The sequence below is a fragment of the Nothoprocta perdicaria genome, unplaced genomic scaffold (genome assembly GCF_003342845.1).
Source record: "Nothoprocta perdicaria isolate Ctin4 unplaced genomic scaffold, notPer1 scaffold_398, whole genome shotgun sequence".
Lineage (NCBI taxonomy): Eukaryota > Metazoa > Chordata > Aves > Tinamiformes > Tinamidae > Nothoprocta > Nothoprocta perdicaria.
This window is the reverse complement of record NW_020455641.1, coordinates 126,883-149,676: the sequence shown is the minus strand read 5'-3', so window position 1 is coordinate 149,676 and position 22,794 is coordinate 126,883. Positions and strand designations below refer to the sequence as shown.

The 22,794-nt window shown below is 59.1% G+C and overlaps 3 protein-coding genes and 1 long non-coding RNA gene across 4 annotated transcripts; all 4 read left to right on the top strand.

Moving 5' to 3' along the window:
• The first annotated feature begins 117 nt into the window (after positions 1 to 117).
• GALNT6 (polypeptide N-acetylgalactosaminyltransferase 6) lies at positions 118 to 15,384 on the top strand. Its single transcript, XM_026045072.1, has 11 exons — positions 118 to 167; positions 3,104 to 3,693; positions 5,253 to 5,425; positions 7,887 to 8,036; positions 8,290 to 8,524; positions 10,944 to 11,061; positions 11,279 to 11,479; positions 12,039 to 12,170; positions 13,339 to 13,440; positions 13,644 to 13,796; positions 14,014 to 15,384. The coding sequence occupies exons 2-11, from the start codon at positions 3,197 to 3,199 to the stop codon at positions 14,125 to 14,127; spliced, it is 1,875 nt and encodes a 624-aa protein (XP_025900857.1). The 5' UTR covers positions 118 to 167; positions 3,104 to 3,196; the 3' UTR covers positions 14,128 to 15,384.
• A 1,267-nt stretch (positions 15,385 to 16,651) lies between these two features.
• On the top strand, positions 16,652 to 18,650 carry CELA1 (chymotrypsin like elastase family member 1). Its single transcript, XM_026045094.1, has 8 exons — positions 16,652 to 16,691; positions 16,956 to 17,038; positions 17,143 to 17,243; positions 17,523 to 17,648; positions 17,771 to 17,907; positions 18,158 to 18,303; positions 18,376 to 18,525; positions 18,636 to 18,650. The coding sequence occupies exons 1-8, from the start codon at positions 16,652 to 16,654 to the stop codon at positions 18,648 to 18,650; spliced, it is 798 nt and encodes a 265-aa protein (XP_025900879.1).
• A 594-nt stretch (positions 18,651 to 19,244) lies between these two features.
• On the top strand, positions 19,245 to 22,153 carry BIN2 (bridging integrator 2; the record flags this gene model as incomplete). The annotated part of the gene is made up of 10 exons (XM_026045093.1): positions 19,245 to 19,322; positions 20,110 to 20,190; positions 20,269 to 20,323; positions 20,465 to 20,559; positions 20,653 to 20,748; positions 21,049 to 21,156; positions 21,263 to 21,348; positions 21,470 to 21,545; positions 21,879 to 21,961; positions 22,063 to 22,153. Coding segments are annotated over exons 1-10 (849 nt in total), but the record flags the coding sequence as incomplete, so codon positions are not given.
• Positions 22,154 to 22,190: 37 nt separating this feature from the next.
• On the top strand, positions 22,191 to 22,794 carry LOC112952255. The gene is made up of 2 exons (XR_003250352.1): positions 22,191 to 22,537; positions 22,698 to 22,794. It is a non-coding gene; the product is annotated as an uncharacterized LOC112952255 (long non-coding RNA).

Here is a 22,794-nt window from a genome sequence, read left to right as displayed (position 1 = left end):
GCCGCCGCCGCCGCCTTGCCGTTTCGCGGTCACCTGGCGGGGGAAGCGGGCGGGCCGGGACGCGGCGGCAGCCCGCGGGAACGGCAGCCCGCGGGAACGGCAGCCCGCGCGTCCGGCAGCCCGCGCGTCGCTGAGGCCGGGCGCCGTCGTCGCAGCGGTGGCCGCGGGTGAGTCCTCGGCGGGGCTCGAGCCCGTGCGGAACGAAGTGACACGGTGCGACCGGCTGCGGGTTGGGGAGGCCCCGCTGCGCTGCCTTCCCCGCGCTGAAACGGGGCGAATCCGCGCGGATTTGGCTGCGGGGTGACCCGCGCTCCTGCCTGGCGGAGCGGGATTTGGGGAGCCCAGCACCCCCAGGCAGCGGCTGCCCCTGCCTTGGTTCAGCGACGGCAGGAAGAACCGCGCCGCTTTCCTTGCGCTTTGCTTACTCCTGCTGATCCGTGGCTTCCTTATTTTTTTCTTTTTATTTTCTTTTTCCTCCTTCTCCTCCCGTTTTCCCTCCTTTCCGCTCCCCGCGGGACCAGAGCCGTCCCGGTGAGCCGGGGGTCCCGGAGGAGCCGCCGCTGCCCGTCCCTGCGGCCTCACGGAGGAAGTGCTGCCTGCCGCACGTGTCCGCGGGCCGCCGTCACGTGGGGACCGGGCGCAAYGGGCGCCGCGCTGCCTGCCTGGGACCCTCTCCGACGGTGGCAGCTCCCGGAGGTAACGCTGGGACGCAGTGCCGGATCCAGATGTCCCCCGGGACGGGCAGGAGGAAGCGGGTGCCTGTTCCAGGCCCGCTCGCTGCGGGCACCCTTGGTTCATCGCTTCCACCGGGCGCTCGGCGGCACTGAGGCGAAGCGGGTGAACGCTGAACGCGCCGCGGAGCCGCTCGCCAAACCTCTGGGTGCAGAACCCGCCCTGGCGGGCGCTGGGGCTCTGACTCAGCTCCCGTGGGAGCGCCCAAGGTGTAATTTTATTTCAGGGAGCCCGCTGTCCTCACCGGCRAGGCCTTTCTTGTGGGGCTGAGATGCCTGCCCGCTTGCTCACCATGGTCCTTTTTGTTCTTGTAAATTGCCCAAGCGCCCGTGTTTGCAGCTCGCCTTTGGCCGCTGCTCAGGCGAGTTTCTTCTGGGAACGAGTGGAGCGCGATTTCCTTCTTATTGTGACCGAGTGCCAGCGCTGCGGGTCTGCTCGCTGCTCCTCGTGCCCTGTCTGGCAGGGGCTGCCGAGATGACTTGAGGTAGCACCAGGCGAGGACCCCTTTAAAGCCCCAAAACTCCCTTAAAAACGCAGCCTGGGGGTTACAGCAGAGGAGTTTTCAGGAGGGCTTCTGCTCCCGCTTGGGATGTTGGGCAGCACCAATGGCTTTGGCTCTGTGAGACTTTGATTGTTAAAGGTGGCGTTTTTAAGCGCGTTTGGAAAAGCTGCCCTCAGGGCTTTAAGAGAAAGGTGGCTACTGCTTAATTGAGGAGAGAAAAGTGCTTGGGGAAGATGGAGCAGTTGGAAGGCTTAAAGCAACCGGTGACACCGTTGGGAAGTGTTGGGAAGCAGGAGCCGGTGTGGATTTCTTCAGATGGGAAGTGTAGCGATCTCGGGAGCCCTCGGGAGAGGGCTCCGTAACAGCAGCCCGGGAGCGGTGGCCGCAGGGATTCGGCTGTGCCGCTGTCGGCACCGAGCGCCCGCGTTGCTGGGCTCTGCGCTGGCCCTTGGGGGGCGCGGGCGCCACGGGATCCTTTTAATGCTCCTTTCTTTCTGCTACGCTTTGCACCGGCCTAATAGATCGGCTGTTTGTACCATGCCAAGCCCCACTCTGGCTTTAAAGCCCTCTTGCCCGGCGTGAGGAGCTTGCCGGGCTTTGCCTGGCCGCTTGCAGCACCATTGTTCCCTCTTAAACAACTTTGATTTTTGAGACCAAAACCACTTTACTGCTCTAMCTCAACGCCCTTCGCCCCTTCCTCCCCCTCCTCCTCACACACCCTGGCGCTGCGGCGGGGCATATTAGCGCTACGCAAGCGCCAAGCCCATCGTTACCTTTGCCGTGCTCGCCCTGACAGCGACGTGGCAGGTAGGAGGCAACGGGAGGGATGTGGGGACGGTGGCGGGGAATTTCCCTCCTGCACCCGGTCCTGTTTCGCCGGCCGCTGCTGCAAAGGCCAAAGGCRCTACAAAAGCGAGCCCCGTAGGTGGGCTAGAGGCTGCTCGCTGGTTAACTTCATGGCAGGTGCCCTTTAGCAATAGCACGATTCCCAGCGCGAAGGAAAGAAAGGAAGAAGGGAGGGGGAGATGGCCAAGGGGACGGGGAGGAGGTGGGAATGCTGCCGAGTGACTCCGCGGGGCTCGTCCGGCGAGAGCAGCGCACAAAGAGCGCAGCAGTCGGCTGAGCGGCGTGTCCCCTGCTCCCCCCGCAAAGCCGCCCCCGGAGGCAGGGCGCTGGGGCGGGCAGGGTGCCGGGGCAGGCACGGGTGCCCCGCTCCGCCGCTCCTCCCAGCAGAGGCTGCCCGGGAGCTTCCTGCTACGTTGTCCTGCTGCTCAGGTGGAGGGATGAGGCCGAGCGCGCAGCTGCGYGGGGACGTTGAACCCGGGGTGAGGCGAATGCCGAGCTCAATGTGATTTGCTTCCGCTGGGTGCCCTGCGAGGAGGGAGCTCTTTCTGCACATCTACAACTATCTCAGTAAAACTTGCAGCTTTTTTTTTTTCTCCCTGGTTTCATTATGCGCACGTAGTTTAGGGGCGGGGTGGATTGTAGCGGGTGTTTCGGTTGCAGGACTGGACATGAAAGTGCTGAAGACAACTTGCTCTGCTCTGCAGCGCCAGGCCGTCCCCCAGCTTCAGACCGTGCTGGCTTCGGGGAGTTTCTTCTCTTTTCTGTGCGCGCTCATCGGTCTGATAGGCTGTGAGAGGGCAGTGCTGCTTAGGAGGGGTCCGCAGGACAACCCTGTGGTCTGGAGCTCGTGGTCTGCCCATATGGCAGCTTTTGGGGAGGGAAGTGTGACCAGACTGACAGGCTCCTGTTCATTCCTGTGCATGGAGTGAAATCTCTGTCTTGTACCCAAATAAGTCCTGGTGGTTCTGTTCTCTGCGTAGCCTGTTAATGAATTAACCTTGTATGTGTTTTCTTCCTCCGCAGGTGAGGAAGGCAGAGGAGATGACCGTGACAAGCTGTGACATCCCACGGCCCTGAGCTGTGTGTTGCCCTGACCTCGGGAGGGCTCCAAAAGTGATGCCCAACATGAAGCTGCTGCGGAGACGCTACAGCCCGCTGAAGGTGGCCCTGGTGGGTGTCGTTTTTGTCATCTGCCTCTTCATCATGCAGAAGGACGTCGGGAGCAGAGACTCCAGTGAGGAGCCCTGGCTCAAAAACATTGTCAACGGGAAGGACCAAGTCATCGATCTGATGATGGGGGCAGTGAACAACATTCGAGACTCAATGCCGAAGCTTCAGATCCGGGCTCCGGTTCAGCAAGAGGCTCCTTCGCAGAGCACCAAGTCCTGCCTGCCCGGCTACTACACGGCCGCGGAGCTGAGGCCGCTCATGGAGCGGCCACCCCAGGACCCCAACAGCCCCGGGGCCGACGGCAAAGCCTTCAAGAAGGAGCAGTGGAGCCCGGAGGAGAGCAAGGAGAAGGAGCGCGGCTACGAGAAGCACTGCTTCAACGCCTTCGCCAGCGACCGCATCTCCCTGCAGCGAGCCCTGGGCCCCGACAGCCGCCCGCCCGAGTAAGAGCCGCCTCCCAAATGACCGTTGTGCCYGTTTGTGGGTAGGGGACGGGCGTGGGCTGGGCCTCGCTGGCAGCTGGGGAGGGTGCTCATGTTCAGGGTTTGCTCCCCTGGGGTCGTGTTGAGGAATAGGTGAAAACAGGGCCTGAGGCATTGGGCGATGGGAGCCGCCCAGCGCAGCTGCAGGGCCCCTGCTCGGCTCGCGGCCCGGGCTGGGTTTTTCCCCCCCGCTTTAAGAGCAGCGTGGGGGAAATTCAGCCCTCGCCAGCTCTGCAGCTTGGYGGCCGTTGTGCTCGGCATGTTATCGCCCGTGTCCGGGCAGACCACGAATGACGCATCTCTTGTGGCCTTGCACACGAGGCACAGAGGGCTCGCGGGGCAGCCCGAGGAGGGGGCCACAGGACTGAAACTTACGGAGAAGAGAAAAATGCTCCTGTTGTTCACCCGGGTGCCATGGGGATGAGCGGCAGGAGAGTTGCCTTGGTGGTGCCCGAGCTGTGGGAAGGAATMGCTGGCCTGGGAGCTCTGTCCACCCCCCATCTGGCACTGGGAACACACGGGGCAAGAGCTGGTTTTCCGCCTTTCCTTCCCCCTGGCTTTCACACTCCCTTTTCCACCTCCTTGGTGCCAAGGGCTCAGTTGGAATCGCAGCACGCTGAACTGTGCGAGGGCTCTGCATGTCCATGCTGACCTGCTGCAGGCCCCGCTGCTGCGGCATCCGGGCAGCCCCCCTGCTTCCCTCCATCTTTTATTCCAGCCCCTCTGCCATAATCTTACTTTTTATTTTCTTAGCCGAGTGGAACAGCTTGAGACTAGGGTAAGCGGCGTGGGGGGAAGGAAGCAGCCTAAACTTGAGAGACTTCATCCCTTCCCCATGGCCTCCGGTGAGGGGCTGCAGGATTAGAGCGTGGCCCCAACCCCTGTCAGGCTGGGAGGCTTTGGAGGAGGCTCCTGGCGAGAGAAAAAAGGCTTGAATAGGAGCTGGGAAGGCGGCCCCGCATCGCGGCCCGTGCCCCCCGTGCCGCCAGGCAATTATCCGTGCCTAGCAGGTGTAGCTGTGACAAAGGAGGGACACCGGGGCTGGGAAGCGAGGCAGGGGCAGGAATGTTATTCAGTGGGCCGAGGTGGGGGCAGAGGTATAAACCAGTGTAAATGAAAGCRCCCAAAGCGGCGGCGGGAGGGCGGCGATTGTGCGGCCGCCGTGCGGAACGCTGCCCCTTTTGATGTGCGCCAGGAGGCAGCAGCCATGGGGAGGCCAGGGGGAGGCTGGGCCTGGATAGCCTCCTTTGCGCCCTGGCACCGGTCTCGGCTCTGGCGTGGTGGACCGGGCTCAGTCTTGCCAGTCAGGCCCAGTACCACGGGCCCCTGGGGCAGATGTGGGTCTGGACGTGTGACTCTTCCCGGTTCATAAAGCTGCCTGGCTCAGGGGRAATCAGCCCAGTCCAGCACATCTCAGGCACCAGCGGGGATCTGGGTCCTGGCACGAGCTCTGGCTGGAGGTTTATGCCCCATCCAGGCCCACGCTTTGCTTAGAGTCGGCCTTTTCTCGCCTTTGTCAGGTGCATCGACCAGAAGTTCAAGCGCTGCCCTCCGCTGCCCACCACCAGTGTGGTCATCGTCTTCCACAACGAGGCCTGGTCCACGCTGTTGCGCACAGTCTACAGCGTCCTGCACGCCTCGCCCGCCGTACTGCTCCGCGAGATCATCCTCGTGGACGACGCCAGCACCGACGGTGAGCACGGCTGGCTCAGGGTGACCCCCGTGCCTGCGATGGCCCTTCCTAATCAGCTACCTGGAGTTGTGGGAGCACGTCCTGGGTTTTGTTTCTTTCCATGTTATTTCGAACGTGGCTCCTGAGTGAGTTCACACACCGGGCCCCCCTCATGCATGTTGTAAACAGCACCCAGACTCTCCACCTCTGTAAATGACTCGCTTCTCCGCTCCACTGCAATTTGGCCACCCAAATTAGTTCCAGCGAGGCTAAGCTAATGACATGGTTCGTTGTCAGGGCTGCCTGGAGCAGGGTGTTGGAGACRGTCATCTTTACTCTCGCTCTATCCCTACACCCTCCAGCAGCAGAGGTCTGGGAGATGCAAAAACTTTCATGTGTGCGAGAGGGRAATATTTGTCCTCAGATGGTGGCAGATGGATGTCCTTTGGGTTGGGCCCCCTGCAACCCACTGTTGTGGGCCAAGAAGTCCCCAGTCTTTTCCCAGGGCAGAGCTGCACTGAGCTGAGCTCCTGCACTGAATGCTCCCCCTTGCTTTTTGCACGAAGCAGATCCTATTTTTCCCCCCTTAACAAGGAGCCCTTCTGAAAGAGCCCAGCCGCCTCRGCCCCTGCAAACACGTCCCCCGTGTGTGGCTTTGCTGTGACACCGGGCAGCTCCGCGGCGGTTCAGCGACCCTTATTGTGTTGCCGCTTTGTGGCGGCTGATGAGGGGAGGAGGGATGGCCCCTCCGTCCCCCGGCTGCCGGGGGGTTGTCTCGCATTATTCTCATGCTGAATGCACTCTGCTGCTTTTCTTTCTTTCTTTAAATAGGTTCCCAAACCATGGTCAAGTGCTGGCTCTGCTAGCCTTGCTTCGCTGTGTGCACAGGCTGGTGGCAGCGGTTACGGTGCGAGGGGCTGCACGGGGAGAGGTTTCCAGCTGCAGCCAACCTACCGGAGCAGAAATGAGGCAGAGAGCAGAATGTGAATGAGGGATGGAGCAGGAGGGCGGCCCTGGCAGCCACTGCCTCTTGGCCTCAAAGGGAGGGAGCCTCTATCCCTGTCGGCTCTGTGCCCGCTTGGCACAGATGTGCTTGGAAGCTGAGGTGTCCCTTGGAGCCGGGTACCCCAGGAAAGGCAATTTGGTCCTTCCACACGTGGAAGGATACTCTTCTATAGAGTATCTCCTTGCTTTCATTAAAGCRCAAGCCATCCTCTCTAAGGACGCAGTGCAGAGCTGCATGCAGCCAGACTCTCTGCATCCGTCTTGCCATTCCAGGATGCTCTTGGCCAGCAGGTTGTGGCYTGACAGGTAGGCAGTTCCTCTGTGTGTGCCAAAAACAGGCAGAGAGGTCCCAATAACCCCCCAGCGCAGGAACAGCAGGAGCATCTTCTTGGATAGATGCTGGAGCAGCTTTTGGAGAAAGATGTTTGAAAAGCTGCCAGTTCCTTGGATCTTGGTAGACAGGAGGGAATCTGGTTGGCAGCTATGGAGCCAGCAGCACCGGGGTTTGACTGATTCCCTGGGCTGGGCACAATAGCAGGGATTTGTCCCTTGTCCTCCTGCAAGCATCGCTCCTGCTGCTGCGGGAAAGCTGCTTCTTGTGGTGTTTGCTGGAAATGGGCAAGACTTCAGGTCTCTGAGTGAGATGCGATTCTACAGCACATGGTTTCTGGATTTTTCAGCCTGTTCCCCTTTGTTTTGGCCTTTCCCCTCCCTGGCTTTTGGTTTAGGAGCATCTGAAAGAGAGGAGGGGTGCTCTGATTCCCCCTTCTCTGTGCTGTCAGGTCTGAAATCTGCCTTATCTCTCCTTTGGTGACCCCTTGTCTCCTTGGTTGGTGAAGTTTTAACCACAGGTCAAGAGGCTTTTTCACCCAGTCCTTCCTCTAATCCCGGCTAATCTCTCTTTGATGCGGAGCGGGTGGGAGGGATTAGAGCCACCAAAAAGCTCCATGGGGTTGTTTCCAAGCCCCGCTCTCTTTTAGTAATTAAAAACCTCTTTCATGTGTGGGGAATGGGAGGCTCTGCCCAGGCCAGATGTGCAGCCGGGGGGAGAGCCAGCAGGCCTGGGGAAGTGCCTTGATTCTTAGCTTTACAGAGCAAGCTGGTTAATCCCGGTAATTTCGGTGTTTCTGAGGGTTTATCATCGCTCTGCCAACACCACTTCCTCTCTGCAAGGGGAGGCTGCTTGGAGGACCTGGTGTGGGGTTCCCCTATRGTTTATTTAAAAGGTTATAGAAGTGGAAATATGCCCTGTGCAATATATATAAGCCAGGAATGATATAACCAGCAGATACAGTGAGGGAACGTTTCTGTCCATCGGAGCTGGGGGGGCTTTGCTCTTCCATTCCCCTTCCTTTCCTGTGTGTCACTGCAGAGCCCAGTGCATGAGGAGGATGGAGGAAACGGGTGATTCAGGGCTTYGTCCTGCTCCTGTTTCTCCTCTCCCTTCCCTGAACCCTCTTCCCTGTGTTGTCTCCAGACTACTTGAAGGATGAGCTGGATCGCTACGTGAAGCAGCTGCAGATCGTGAGGGTCGTGCGGCAGAAGGAGAGGAAAGGGCTGATCACGGCGCGGCTGCTCGGGGCCAGCGTGGCGAGCGGAGAGGTGCTCACCTTCCTGGACGCGCACTGTGAGTGCTGCCCTCCCACACGCAGCTCGCAGTGTCACGGGGGAGGTGGGATGAGATCTTGGCCCTTGGGGTTCAGGAACATGCAGGCAGCAGCCAGAGACCTTCCCCTGCACGTGGCAGAGTGCTCACAGGCGTGAGACAACCCACAGAGCTGCCCCAGGCTTCCCAAGTGACCTCCCAGCACGGGAGAGCTTGGGTCGTACTGGCGAGTGCTGCGTGTACAACCCTGGTGTCTCCTTCCCCATCCCTGCAGGCGAGTGCTTCCACGGCTGGCTGGAGCCCCTGCTGTCCCGCATCGCGGAGGAGCCCACGGCAGTTGTGAGCCCCGACATCACCACCATCGACCTCAACACCTTCGAGTTCTCCAGGCCCGTCCAGTACGGCAAGCAGCACAGCCGGGGCAACTTTGACTGGAGCCTGACATTTGGCTGGGAAGCCATCCCACTCCGGGAGAAGCAGCGGAGGAAGGATGAGACCTTCCCCATCAAGTAAGTGTTTGAGGCAGTACCAGTGTCCTCTTTGGCACAATGTCCGCATCATCACGAGAGCGAAGAGCCCTAGTGTCCTGTTGGCAGCTGCCAATACTGTTAGCAGATGCTCATTGAGCTCCTGGGCCAACTTTAAGCCATTTTTGCTCCTTTTCCAAAGCTCCCTTTCCAGGAGAGCTTTGCCCAAGGGACACTTGGGTTAGAAGACCTCAAAGAACTTCCTCTTGCCCTGCAAGTGCCCTGCAAGGTGCCTGGGAGGAGATGCTCAAACAAGGTCAGAGTGAGGGGCTGGCAGAGGAGAAACATCTGTTTAGGGATAGTGAATGCAGAGCAGAAACATTCCTCTTTTCTAAATGGAGCCCTTAATCACCTTGGGCTCCAGACAGATCTTCATTCTTGCAGTCTCTTGTGAAGGGTTTAATTGCTGCCTTATCCCTTTTGCACTTCATCTGGGAAGCTTAGTCACCTGGGCCCTGGGTAGGTGCTTGAGATGGCAAAGCAGGAAAAGGATGTTGCCTGCAGGGCAGACTGCACAGAAGGACCTTCTGCTGCCTCTGTTCTGCATGGAGAAAAGCCTAGAACGTACATAGAYCCTTCCTGAAGAGAGGGAACGTCCCTGCTAAGGCTTGAGCTGCAGGAGCACTGGTGGAGCATGGTCTCTTCCTTAACTGCTGCCTCCTGCTGCTGTGGGCTGTTCATCGGGGTCTTGCCTTGGCTGCTGGATTCCAGAAGGATGGGATTGGAGTGCACGGCATGCGCAGGGGGCTACTGGGCTGTGACCAGGCCTCATCTGTGGGGCTGGRGGCTGCAGCTCCTTGACTGAGCTTGCCCGGCAACTGTGGGAGAGGCTGCTCTCTGGGGCAGGAATTTGCGCTACTTGGGAATTYGTGCTCCTTGCCTAGGCTTAGCCTGTTGGGTCTTCGCTCCGGCAGGATCCTGCAGACCGACCATGCYGGACATGCGGAGAGGGATGCAGCCACTGGCACGAGGCCAGCGTGCGTGCAGTTACACCAGCAAGGAGGGCAAATGCATCAAATYGCTTGCGGTCTCCAGTGGGCAAGAGGATTGTGGTTCTCAGCTGGCTTTACCTTGTCCCTTTGAAGAGTTTTTTCCTTGCAGAAGGGCTATAAGGAAGGAGAGTCACAGCGAAGTCTTCCTCAGGGTGCTGGGGATGCTTACGGGCAGCTACGCTGCAGGTTGGCAAGTGGAGAGGCCAGTTCCTGTCACTCAAATACTGTCCTTGCTCCTTTGCCCCAGTCCTYCTGCTCCCCGCAGCAGCAGGAGTATGGGGGAATGGGGTGGGAGTCGAAGCAGCCCAGCAAACAAAACTCCAGGGGTTGGTTTATCCTCCAGTTGGGTCTCTGTTCATTCATGGTGCAATTGTTTAAATTGTTTTTTCTCCCCTCTGGGGAAGGGGCAGGATGACTTCGTTCCCCTTCCAGAGACCAAAAAGGCCCCCTGGATCTGTGTCTTGGTTCACAGGGCTAGGAAGCGAGGCACTGCAGGTAAGTGGGAGGCTGGAAGAGATGTTAGAGCCTTTTCCAGGGCATGTCCCTGCTGACAGCAGCAACCAAGAGCCTAGTGCTTCCACTAAGACATTGCATCGAAAGCACGGTGCCTTGTGGCAGGCTGGCAGCAGCTGGCACATACCAGGAGGTAGTTTGGAGAAGCTCTGTGTAAGCTGCCTCTCTGCCTTGGCACCTTCCTCCTGGTACTCGGGAGAAGAGGCTTTTCCCCTCTGCCTTTCCGAGCGGCTGCTGTGGGTGACCATTGCCCCTTGATAAACCAAACARCCTCGTTGTTCCCAAAGGGAGAAACTCGGCATGGTGTTTGGCCCTTTCTGCATCCTGTCCCTTGGCCTGGAGCACAGCTCTCCTTTGTGGAAAGGTCAGACGGGAGATGTTTCTGTCCCAATAAAGATCCCTTTTTTGCCAAAGGCTGCTAGTTTGGCTCCAAACAGCATCTAATCTCTCTCGGCAGGAACACAGCAGCTCAGTGAGTCCTTTTTTCTTTTCCTTGAATAAAAGCAAGTTTCTGTTCCAACCTTCCTCTTCCMAAGATCAGATGGAACAGATTATAAAAGCAAGAGGAGTGAATAGGGTGCCCAGTCACTGAGCTAATCTCTGCCTTTCTCTTCTGCTATAGCTTTTCAGTAATAATATCCAAGTTTCGCTCTCCCAAATGAGGAGCAGCCAGGAGGCCTCTTGGCAGCTTGGTGCCTGCCATAGATTTCTTTGACTTCTCTGTCCTCTCGTGGCCACATTCAGTGTCTTCCGAGCAGCTCTGTCCTCACAGCATCCTTTTCAACRAGGCCTAGGGCAGCAGGGCTGCCTGTTTTGGAAATGGAGGATCTGGCTGCTCCATAGAATTTGCAGAGCTCCTGGCATCCTCTTTAGACTCTGCTTCCGCCTCTTCCTAGGTCGCCAACCTTCGCCGGTGGGCTCTTCGCAATTTCCAGGTCCTACTTTGAGTATATTGGCTCTTACGACGATCAGATGGAGATCTGGGGAGGAGAGAATGTGGAAATGTCCTTCAGGGTAAGAACGACGTTTCATTTAAAAAAAACTTCAGAAAAATCCCTTATTTGGGAGCTCTGGGTGTATGTAAAGGGGTGCTGAGGTCCCCAAGCTCCAGGTGGGATCAATGGAACCAAAATTCCATGTGCAAAATCCTTCCGTGCCGAGGTGTGGAAGCRCCGCCGTGGCAGGGGAGGCCCTTCCCCGGCTCAGGCGCCAGGTCCTYGGCTCCCTGCAGGTCTGGCAGTGTGGCGGCCAACTCGAGATCATCCCCTGCTCCGTGGTCGGACACGTCTTCCGCTCCAAGAGCCCCCACACCTTCCCCAAGGGGACGCAGGTGATTTCCAGGAACCAGGTTCGCTTGGCCGAGGTCTGGATGGACGACTACAAGGAGATTTTCTACAGAAGAAACCAGCAGGCSTCGCAGATGGCCAGAGAGGTACCTCGCCCTTCTCTAGAGTATCAGCAGCGTTTCCTTGGTGGAGGGGAGCACCAGGAGGTGCTCCGCAACACGTGGCACCTTGGGATCCTGTCCCAAAGGCTGCCATCCTGCAGGGAGCTTAGATCCTGAGTGGAAGGAAAAACAGGAAGGCTCAGCAGGTTTACACTGCAGGGGGATGGCGAGTGCAGGTGGAAGATACTGCTAAATATTCACATGTGTATATGTATATCTAAACGTTGCCTAAACATTTTCTGGTAGGGAAATATAGATTTCTCACAACATCTGAGCACTTTGAGGGGATATGGATTTACTTGGGTAACATAATAATGTTTCAGCTTTCTAAGCGRTAGAGTCTGAGGTTACTTGCATGGGCCAGGTATTGTCTTGCAAGACTCTTAATATCTGCCTTGGTCCTAGCTATAGTAAGACATGAGCTTGATTTTTAACAGGGAGSTAGATGACCAAGCTGGGAGGGGCTGTTTGCTGAGCCCTAACTCTGGGTTTTCTTGCTAGCTTTGGAGATTAGTTTAATTTTCTCACGTGACTTTGTTGATAGAAAACGTATGGTGACATTACAGAACGGCGCAGGCTGAGGGAGCGGCTACACTGCAAGAACTTCACCTGGTACCTAGAAACCATCTATCCAGAGATGTTCATCCCTGACTTGGCTCCAACATTTTATGGAGCAGTAAGTATGTGGGAGATCACAGCTTGCTCTGCCAGCCCCTTAGGCTCGGTCCTGCTCTAGAAATAAGCCTTGGCAGAGAGGTCCCCAGGAGACGGGGCTTTGCTTTTGGCCTTCAACCAGCAAAGAGGAGTGCGCTGGCAGAGATCCTGTCTTTCCAGTTCACCTGAGGTGCTGGTGAGCAGCATCTTTCACCAGCTGATGAGGTTCTTTGGGGCTCTGTCTGACAGCACAAGGCAAGGCTGAGCGCCGGAATCCGGCAGAGCTGGTTTGGGGCAAGTTACAGGGGCCCTAAGGGGATGTCACACTAGGTAGGCTAAAATTYGCAAAACAAGCAAAACCTCAGGGGGAGTTTGGGGAGCCTTCATGCCATCAGCTCTGGACATCACCCTGCACAAGATGGGACTTAAATCTACTAGGTGGAATTTTCTTGTACTGGAGGGCCAAGCAGAGGGGGATGAGCTGGATGATCCGGGGATAGTTGGCATTTGCTTCCATGCATCTTCAACTCCTGCATAGCTCTGTAAGCTGCAGAGGGCAGCGATTTGCCCAAGATCATGTGCAGAGCTGGGATGAGGAGGATGGGTTTGGACCCCAGCTCTCCGAGCACCGGGCGAGCAGCTCCCAGCGCCAGCCCGGCCACCGTGGATACGGAGCGTCGGCTCTGTCCCCGCTTGTCTGTGCTCCTCGGCAGCCTGCGGAGGAGGGAGCTACAGCAGAGAGCCCTTCCCTTGACCCTGCAACAGCCAATCTGTGCACGCACAGCCCTTCTCTGCTGTGACAATGTTGTGAAACCAGTTTGCAGAGATGCAAAATGCATTTAGACTTTTTCAGTGAAGCCACATGCTGGCTCCACTCCAGCTCTTAATGCAGCTCTGCTTCACAAAACTTCGTCAAGCAGCTCAACTTTAGGCTTAAATAAATTGCACGAGCAGTTGATTGTAGGAAGGCAGCTGGTGTGACGCGGAGGTGCTGGCAGAGGCGTTGTTCACATCCTGGAAACGGTGAGAGACCCGGACCCAGGGCTTAGTACAAGGAACGTGTTTGTACAGTGATATTCAGGTGTCCTGTGAACCTAGCACCCAACTCTGGTCCCCGCCCAAGCAGATGACGAGGCCTGAGCAAAAGGGACCCTAGACCTGAGTTCTCTGCTCCCGATTCTTCCCCACAGATAAAAAACGAGGGAACAAAGAGCTGCCTGGATGTCGGGGAAAACAACCACGGTGGGAAACCGCTCATCATGTACCCGTGCCATGGGATGGGAGGCAACCAGGTAGGCACCGCATGTTGCTGGTCAGAACTTGAACAGCACTTTTCTCTCTGGCAGTTTGCATCAGTTTTACTTCCCCTTGCAAATTCCTTGTGTTTTTTTCCCAAATTTTTTACTGGGGCAYGGAAATTCAGGGCTGCAGCCAGGCTGGCCACATGCTTGGGGTGGCATCAGTGCGACACCCGCTCTCCACTCTCCCTTTGCAGTATTTCGAGTACACGACCCAGAGGGACCTACGGCACAACATCGGCAAGCAGCTCTGCCTGCGCTCTGCCTTCGGGCCCGTGGAGCTGGGCGACTGCCAATACAAAGGGAAGAACACACGGGTGCCCCCGAACGAGGAGTGGGACCTGACGCAGGTAAGGAGGGCAGAGCCAGCACCCACAGCCGGACCTCTCCTGCCGTGACGCCTTGGAGGGAATTTCTATGCAGGAGAGTCTCCAAGAAAGCGGGGAAAGGAGCCAGGGACCCTTCTCTGCTCTTTGCGTTTTCCCCGGCGTTTAAGTCTTCATGCAAAACTGGGTGCACCCAGTCTCACAGAGGTGCAAGCTGAGTGCTGTCTTTATCTTTTGCTAGGACCGTCTGATTAAAAACACGGCCTCCAACATGTGCTTGTCAGCGAGGGGGAAGCACCCGCTGATGGCTCCCTGCAACGCGCTCGATTCCCATCAGCAGTGGTTCTTTACCTAGCAGCAGAGGCAGCGAGCCCTGGCGATCCCAAACTGCACTCAGGAAACCAGAATCCAAAATCCAAAACTTTCTCCCTTCTTCAGGGTTTTTTTTTCTTCCTCTTTAATTTAAAAGAAGCAAAAGCCTTAAATATGCTGCAGTTCACATTTGTCTTGAATTCAGTCCTGTGCCTTTTGAGGGATCAAATGCTGGAATATGCAGAGAAGATTATTTTGTGGTCTCACTCTTTTTCTGAAGCAAAGCAAGAGGAAAAAAGGGAACAAAAAGGGGGGAAAAAAACTCCCACTTGCAGCCAAGTGTCACATCTAGAACTCATCCAAAGCCCAAGTGCCTGGACCTGGCTGTGCCAGAGCAACTCGGGGACAAGTGGCCCTAGTTGCTTGACCTCATTGCAACCYAGGGAACAGATTTTGACCAGCAATTACCTGAGGAGCCTGAAAAGAAGACAGCWGCACTGACTGGAAACAGCCAGCTGCTTGTCCTTCCCTACCAMTACCTGCTTGGCAAACTCCATAGAAAGCAGCTCTGTGTTTTTTAAAATCCAGTCGTGCCGCCCCACGATGTCACTGCTGCCCTGCATGTGAAACTCGCCCAGGAACCTCCTGCCAGCAGGATGGGGAGCACGAGCTGTTTGCGCTGCATACAGAGGGACCGGCTGCAAGCCTGGCCCAGCACAAGCAGTGAATCAGCGTTTGACTTGGCCCTTGCATGGGCCAGGCCCATGAGCAGCCAGTGCCAACGGCAGCGCCGCCACAGCGGGAAAAGGGCCGAAGTCGCCGCGTCCAGGAAGCACCAGGAGGTGCAGGACGACTCCAAGGACAGTGACGAGCCGGGACGCAGCTCATCCCAGCTGTAGCCCTGCAAGCTCCTCCTTTCCAGGAAGGGAAAGGGGCTAGGGCTGCCCTGAGCCCGGCTGCCTCGGATTTCAGGCTTGGTTTTGGAGCAGCTTGATTACTTTTTTAATCGTTTTTCTTTTGATGGGGTTCTGTTTGTCCTTGTATTGATTTAAAAGACATTGAGCGCTGCTCAGGGGCCGGTACGAGGGGACCTGCCAGTCCCCATGACCCAAATTTGGGCCATCTGTGAGAGCACCAGAGTCAGCACTCACGTTCTGGCTCTTGCCTTGGCCAGGACTGGCAGCCACCACAGTGTCTTCCAGGGCCTTGAGGAGCCTGACTGTGAAACCTCCTCTCCTTTCTCTCTATTTGTTTAAACCTGACTACTGTAGTTTACACTRTTTTGTTTGCAAGTCTTCCCCCCCTCCCCTTTCTCTCCTATCTATTTTGTTTAGGGTTTTTGTGGGGGTGGGAGGGAAGGAAAACACTTCCTGGAAGTGGGAAGACTTTGTCTTTGCATACATGGAATAAAGAGATGCTCTATTTTACAAACATCCCTGTTCCACGTGTGCTTCCTTGGCCGCTTCTCTGCTGCCCTGGCATAGGTTTGGGGCATCATAGTGTAAGGAAGGAGGGTGAAAAGCTGCCAGCTGTGCCCCAAAATGCTTCACAGAGGCACTGAACACCACAAGCAGGTGCTTGGGGCAGGCAGTCCTCAAATCCAGACTGTTCTGAGGCCAAAATGAGGATATTTAGGGCACTCTGCTTCCCYGGGGAAGTTGGCGCCCTGGCAGCTATGGGTGCCTCTTCCTCCGAGCGCCCTAATGTGACTGCGTCACCCTGGGAAGTCCCCCGGGCCCTTTGCAGCTGCTCCCAGCGCAGCTGTTCAAGCCCGTGACCAGGCCGCCTCTCGAGCCGCTCCAGGAGATAAGAGCAGAAATGCCGCAGGTGCCTCGTACCCAAGTGGCTGCTGTTTTTCTTTCCATGATTAATATTTCTTCCTCGTTTTTTTTCCAGGGGAGTGGATAACCCATCCTAGCCACCATCTCTGGTGTCGCAGGGTCCTGGGATGGGATGGAGCTTGGGGACAGCAGCCCAAGTGCTGTGGATAGCCCAGCCAAAGGGGCAAAATTCATTTAAAAAAAAAAAAAAAAAGAAGTCCTTGCTGAAAAGGCAACCGGGGGATTTCTTCTCTGAGCTGACACCAGGTCAAAAAGGTCTGTATTTCTCTTAAGCTCCACAATGTCACATTTTGCCCAGGTGCCTGCTCCTGGCTCCAGAATTGACTTTGCTGCAGGGCTTTTTTGGAGGAATTAAAACATTTCCTCCCACCTTTACCTTAATCTGTTTCACCAAAGCCCTCCGAGCTGCCCAGAGCTGCAGATTTGGCACAAGGGGCTGCAGCACCTGGAGGGCAGAGGGAACCTGCGCTGCCCGCAGACAATGTCATGGTTTAAAATGGGGCCAAAACCCTGTTTGCTCTTTTAACCATGTGGCTTTTTTTAGGCACATCGTTTCTCCACTGGCCTTCRGAGCAGTGTATGCTTTGGAAGAGCCACCAAGGCTACTCGCTCCGGCCGCATCAGCTGCTTTTCTTCCCATCCCGCCTTCCCCATCCCCTTTAAAGCCCAGACAGCCCCAGCCACGGGATCCCTGCAAYCAGCGGAGAGGTGACCCGACCCGGCACGATGCTGCGGATCCTGCTCCTGGCCACCTTCGTCCTCTGCGGTGAGCAGCAGCAAGCCCCGAGTGAAGCCGGGCTGCTCTGGTGCTTCCCCGCAGGATGGAGGAGGGATTTGATGATTTCTGGAGCTGATTTCTAAGCCCTTGTGCTCTTTAGTTGCTGAATCTAGTTGCAATTTATTCGTCTGTTCTTCTTTCTGGTTGCTCTTGCTTGCTAAGGATACACAAGCAGCTCCAGCCGGGCAGGTCCAGGTTTCTCCAGGCTTTTTCCCAGCCCCACGGAGCCCTCTTCCCTCCTCTTTCCCGCAGGACACTGCTCGGAGCAGCTGCCGGACGGGGCGCAGCGCGTGGTCGGCGGCACCGAAGCGAGCTCGCATGCGTGGCCGTCGCAGGTGGGGCCCGCGGCGCGGCTCCCGTGGCCGCTCCGTGCGGGAAGCCGGAGCGGGGCCGAGCGCGGCCGGCCRGCCGGCGTCCCCACGGCGCGTGTCGCCCGCAGATCTCGCTGCAATACTCCTCCGGCGGCAGCTGGTACCACACCTGCGGCGGCTCCCTCATCCGCCAGCACTGGGTGCTGACGGCCGCCCACTGCGTCGACAGGTCCGTGGCACCGAACGCGCCCCCTTATCCCTTGCTGGAATTGGCCGAGAGTGGAAAAGCCCTCAGCCTTTTCCAAAGGGCAATCCCAGCCGGGAATGGCTGCTCAAGGCCTTTCCTGACCCTCCGCTGAAGGGTTGCAAGGAACTTCTTTGGGATTTTCTGTCCTGAGGAGCAGAAAATCGCTGCTCTTGCAGTGATTTTTCCTTTCCTAACTTTCCTCCCCGGTGATGATGATGATGCCGGAGCTCTTCCCCCGCTGCTTCTCCGCTTCCTCTGCAGTAACCTGAACTTCCGCGTGGTGGCCGGCGATCACAACATCTACCAGAGTGAGGGCACCGAGCAGGTCTTCAGCGTCAGCCAGATCGTCATCCATCCCTTCTGGAACAGGAACAATGTGGCTGCAGGGTAACCACGGGGCTCAATTTGGAGGGGGAGAGAAGGGAACGTCACCCCTCCGAGGCCAACACCCCCCAGGGCTCCTGCTCCAGCAGGATCCTCGCCAAATCCCTGGTTTTCTCTTCCGGCAGCTATGACATCGCGCTGCTCCGGCTCTCCGGCCAGGCCAGCCTCAACAGCTAYGTGAAGCTGGCGGTGCTGCCCCAGGAGGGGACCATCCTGGCCAACAACTACCCCTGCTACATCTCCGGCTGGGGCCGGACCCAGAGTAGGTGCCAGGGGCCTTTGGTCCTGCTTTTCCTCTCGCTGGGAAGCTCGGGGAGGTTCTCGGATGGTTTCTAAAGCCCTGCAAGGGGTGGGAAGGCTGGTGTAGGGCGGCGCTGAGGATGCTTAGGAGGCTCAGAGCAGGTTCGGGGGGTGTTCGGAAGGGAAGGGGCGTTCGTGGGTGTTTGTGTCGGTGGGACGGGCGCCGGCGGCACCCATGGGTGTCCCCACGCTGACGCCGCTCCGGGCCRCAGCCAACGGGGCCCTCTCGAGCGTCCTGCTGCAGGCCTACCTGCCCGTCGTGAGCTACCAGACCTGCTCCAGCTCCAGCTACTGGGGCTCCACGGTGAAGAACACCATGGTGTGCGCCGGCGGCGACGGCGTGCGCGCCGGCTGCCAGGTACGGCCCCGCGCGTCCCGCGGGGGCTCCCGGCGGCCGCGGCCTCCCCGCTGACGGCGCCGCTCCCCGCAGGGCGACTCGGGCGGCCCCCTGCACTGCGCCGTCAACGGCGTCTACCAGGTCCACGGCGTCACCAGCTTCGTCTCCAGCGCGGGCTGCAACGTGCGCAACAAACCCACCGTGTTCACCCGCGTCTCCGCTTACATCTCCTGGATAAACAGCGTAAGGCCGGGCCTGGGAGCTGCCCGGGCTGCAGAATGTCCCTTTGTGCCCTGCTGCAGCCGGGCAGCCCCTGGCACAGCCTCACACACGCCTTCCTCCTCCTCCTCCAGGTCATTGCAAACTGAGAGGGCTGGAGAAGCAGCAGGAACCAGGCACCGCGTTGCCGTGTGTCCCTCGGGAGCCTTTGGCCTCCGCTCTTGTGCCAATAAACCTCTTCCCTGTGTCACGGTGCCGCCGCGCGTTCTCTCGCTGGGCCTGTCCGCCCAGTGCTTTTGTAGGCACTATATGGGAGCAAAGCCTTCCCGCTGCACCATGCACTGGCCTCTCCCGCCTGCAGCACATCCTCATCCACCTCCCTCCTCTGCCTCGCCGAGGGCAGCGGTTGCAAAGGGCATTTGTGGAATGCAAAGGGGGAAACTCCCYGTGTCCCTGGCCCTTTATTTTCCAACAGTCGGTTACCTCCAAAGAACRGGGAAGAGGCCAGAGCCTGTGGAGGCTGCAGCCTTTTGGGTGCYGCCAAACGCCCTGGAATCGCCCCCGATAGCAAAATCCCTGCTTGGAGCCCTGCCGGAACTGGGCGCTTGTCCCGGGGGGGTGGCCCGGGCACGGGGGCGCGCGGCGGATGCGGCACCCGGCGCCTTGCAGCGACTTCCTGCAGCAGCGACGGCAAAACCGCGAGCCGAGGCCGCGCGCGCGGCCCCCGCGGCGCCAACACGGCCATGGCCGAGGGCAAGAGCGGCGGCGCGGGGCTCTTTGCCAAGCAGGTGCAGAAGCGCTTCAGCCGCGCGCAGGAGAAGGTAACGGCCCCCACGCCTGCCTTTGGAGGGGGGGGTTGCCCTTATTTCCTCGCCGGGGAGCAGGGCAGGCGGGTGCCGCCCGTGGGAAGGCGGCTGCGAGAGGGGCGGGTTGCGAAATGAGGGTTGCAAAATGGGGCGAGGGGCTAGGGACACCCCGCTGGGTTCCCTGGCATCCTGCCCGGTGCAGCCCCGCTCGGGCACCTCGGGCATTTCTGCCTTTGCACCAAGACCCAAGATGGGCCCAGTTCTCCACAGGCCCACAGGYTTCTGCAAGGCCCCCACAGCGGTCTCTAAAAGCAGGGTTTTGGCCCCAAGCGGGCTCCAGCCACCAGCTGCCCCCGGCGGAGGGCCCATACCGCCCACCTGGGCTGTGGGAAGCGGGGAGAAGAGGGTGGAAGCGGTCGGGAACGGGGCTGTGTGGGGACTTTGCTGCCTCTCCTGGTGCCGGAAGGGCTGGCGAGGAGGGGCCAGGCAGCCCCACAGCCAAACTGGGCTTTTCTGGGGCTGTATCGGCCCCGTCCCAGCTGCTTCCTGGGGATAATGTGCCTGGATGCATTGCAGCATCCCTCAGCATCCGCTGCCATCCCCACAGGCCGCCACGGTGCCAAGAGTGGGGATGCGGCCAGTGGGTCACGGGCAAGGAGTTGCACTTGGTCGGCTCCCAAACTGCCCCTGTTTACCCCAAAAAAGTGGGTGGAAACTCTGAAACCAAAGCCCTGGGGGTGTTTCCCAGGCCACAGAGGCCTGGTGCACTCAGGGCACCCACAGCAGCTGTTTCCTCCGCCAGGTTTTGCAGAAACTGGGCAAAACGGTGGAGACGAGAGACGAGCAGTTCGAGCAGAGCGCCTACAACTTCCAGCAGCAGCAGGTGGGACAGGGAGACCCGAGGGGACAGGGACACGCAGGTCCCCCCGGCGCCACCCTGAGCCCCCACATCGCTTTGCAGAGCGAAGGCCACAAGCTCTACAAGGACCTCAAAGCCTTCCTGGGTGCCGTGAAAGGTGCAGGAACCCCATGCAAGATCCCAGGGTGGAAAACCACAAAGACGGGGCAATGGGGCGGCTTTACCGGCTTTTCCCATTTTTTTCCCCATCTCGGTAGAATAAATTGGTGGCTTTTCCCGCTGTTCTTGCACCCCACAGTGATGCACGAGAGCTCCAGGAAGGTGGCAGAAACCCTGCAGGAGATCTACAGCGCCGACTGGGCCGGGCACGAGGAGCTCAGAGCCATCGCCGAGGTGACACCCGGGTCCCCCCGCCGGGATCAGCGGGAAAGGAGCCCGCGGGGCCCCCCGGCACCCTCCCATCCTGCTCTTTCCCTCCCTTCCCAGAGCAACGACCTGCTGTGGGACGACTACGAGGCCAAGCTGGACGACCAGGCGCTGCGGCTCATGGAGAACTACCTGGCTCAGTTYGGGGAGATTAAGGTAGCCCTGTTGGCAAACGAGGCTGAGGCCACTGTGGCRGCTGCCAACTGGGTCCCACGGTGGCCCATTCCCTGGGTCAGGTCCTGCAGGGACCAGGTCGGTGACCAGGCTCCTGTAGCAGCTGGGTCCCTGCGCTGCCCGGTAGCTCCACAGTAGCCTCAGGGTGGCCAGGTCCTGCAGTGGCCGGAGCCAGGTTCCTTGGTGACAAGTCCCAGAGTGGCCAATGGCCATTTGGGCCGGTGGCCGGTTCTGTGCCGGCCGGGGCTGGCGGCCGCCCCTCGGCAGCCGCTCTCCCACCAGGAGCGCATGGCCAAGCGCGGCCGCAAGCTGGTYGACTACGACAGCGCCCGGCACCACCTGGAAGCTCTGCAAAGCGCCAAGAAGAAGGATGAGGCCAAGATCGCCAAGGTGGGCATGGGGGACACACCACCCCAATGCCCCGGTGCCACCTCYGTGGTCCCCGCACTGTCCTCAGGGTCTCCAGGTCACTCCCGGCCTCCCCTTCCACCCGCAGGCAGAGGAGGAGTTCGGGAGAGCCCAGAGCATCTTTGAGGAGCTCAACAGGGACCTGCGCGAGGAGCTGCCCCTGCTCTACAGCAGGTACCGGCCCTGGCCACCGTGGCCCCGGCCGGATGGTGTCCCCTTGTGCGCGGAGCCGGAGCCGGCTGGGATGAGTCGGGAGCATCGGCTCGGCACCCAGCCCCGCATCCCCGTCCCGCAGCCGCGTCGCCTGCTACGTGAGCGTCTTCCAGAACATCTCCAACCTCCGCGACGTCTTCTACAAGGAGATGAGCAAGGTGCTCGTGCCAGCGGCTCCGCGACCAGCACGGGAGTGTGGGGTCGATCCCTGGCGCTGGCAGGAAAAGCTGGTGGCAGGAAAGCGGGGAGATGGGATTTCCTCATCYGGCAGCTTTCCGGGAGTGGATGAGCTGCTTGTTTTTAACCAAATCCCACCCAGCCCAGCGTGACTCGCTGTCACGCTGAAGGTTGGAAATGGGAAAGGAAAATGCACTGGGAGCAAGGGATGCGCACGGCCGGGGCAGAAACTCGCTCCCTGGGTCAGCTCTGCTGCCGGAGGCTGCTCAAAGGGAATTTTTAATGTTTTATGCTGTTTTTTTCCCACTTTCCAGCTGAACCGTGACCTCTACGAGGTGATGAGCAAGCTGGAGCAGCAGCATTCCAGCAAAGTCTTCATCATCAAGGGTGTTCCCGGGTAAAGGGCGGCCAGGGGGTGTCCAGGTGGCCGGGAGTGGAGACGCGGAATCACCCACATGGTGCCAGTGTCACCAACCCGACCCCGTCCTCCCCGCGCAGCAACCGGCGCTCACTGATCATCTCCTCGCCCGTGAGTCCCTCTCCGGCTGCCAGCATCTTCCCGGAGCCAGTGCCGAAGTCAGAGTCCGCGTCAGAGCCAGAACCGGTCCTGGAGTCTGTGCCGGATGTGTCCGTCTCCCCCGAGCCTGAATTGGAGCCGTCGGAGCCTCCTGTGGAAGCGGAGCCGCTGCCGGCAGCCTCCTCCATCCCTGCCCTCTCCAACGGCCCGTCGGAGCCGGAGGCTTCGGAGCCCACTGGAACTGGGCTGGATGAGCCGGGAAGCCCCGAGGATGTTGCTGCATCCCTGGCAGTGCAGATCGTGTCCGAGGCGCTGGCCACAGTGGCGGAAAGCGCTGAAGCGACTCCGGCTCCAGCTGCGGAGCTTCCCGACGGAGGGGACGCAGTCCCGGAGAGCAGCGACTCCGGAGAGAGCGGAGAGGAGCTGGAGCCCTCCCAGAACCTGGCAGAAACCCAGGTGAGATGGAGCTGGGAGCAGGACCGAAGTGACGCCCTGCGAGTGCTCCGGGCAGCAGAGGTGCTCGGAGATAAGCCAGGCCCTAGGCGGGAGCCTAGGCCTCAGGCCGAGGCAGCGCCTGGTGCCAGCTTTGCCCTCACCCGCTCTCCCTTCCCAGCAGTGCGACTTGGCCGAGGCGCCGGAGCCGGACAGGGACCAGGAGCCTGTGGACCCTCCGGACACGGCCGAGCCCCTCGGCTCCACATGAGCCCATGTTC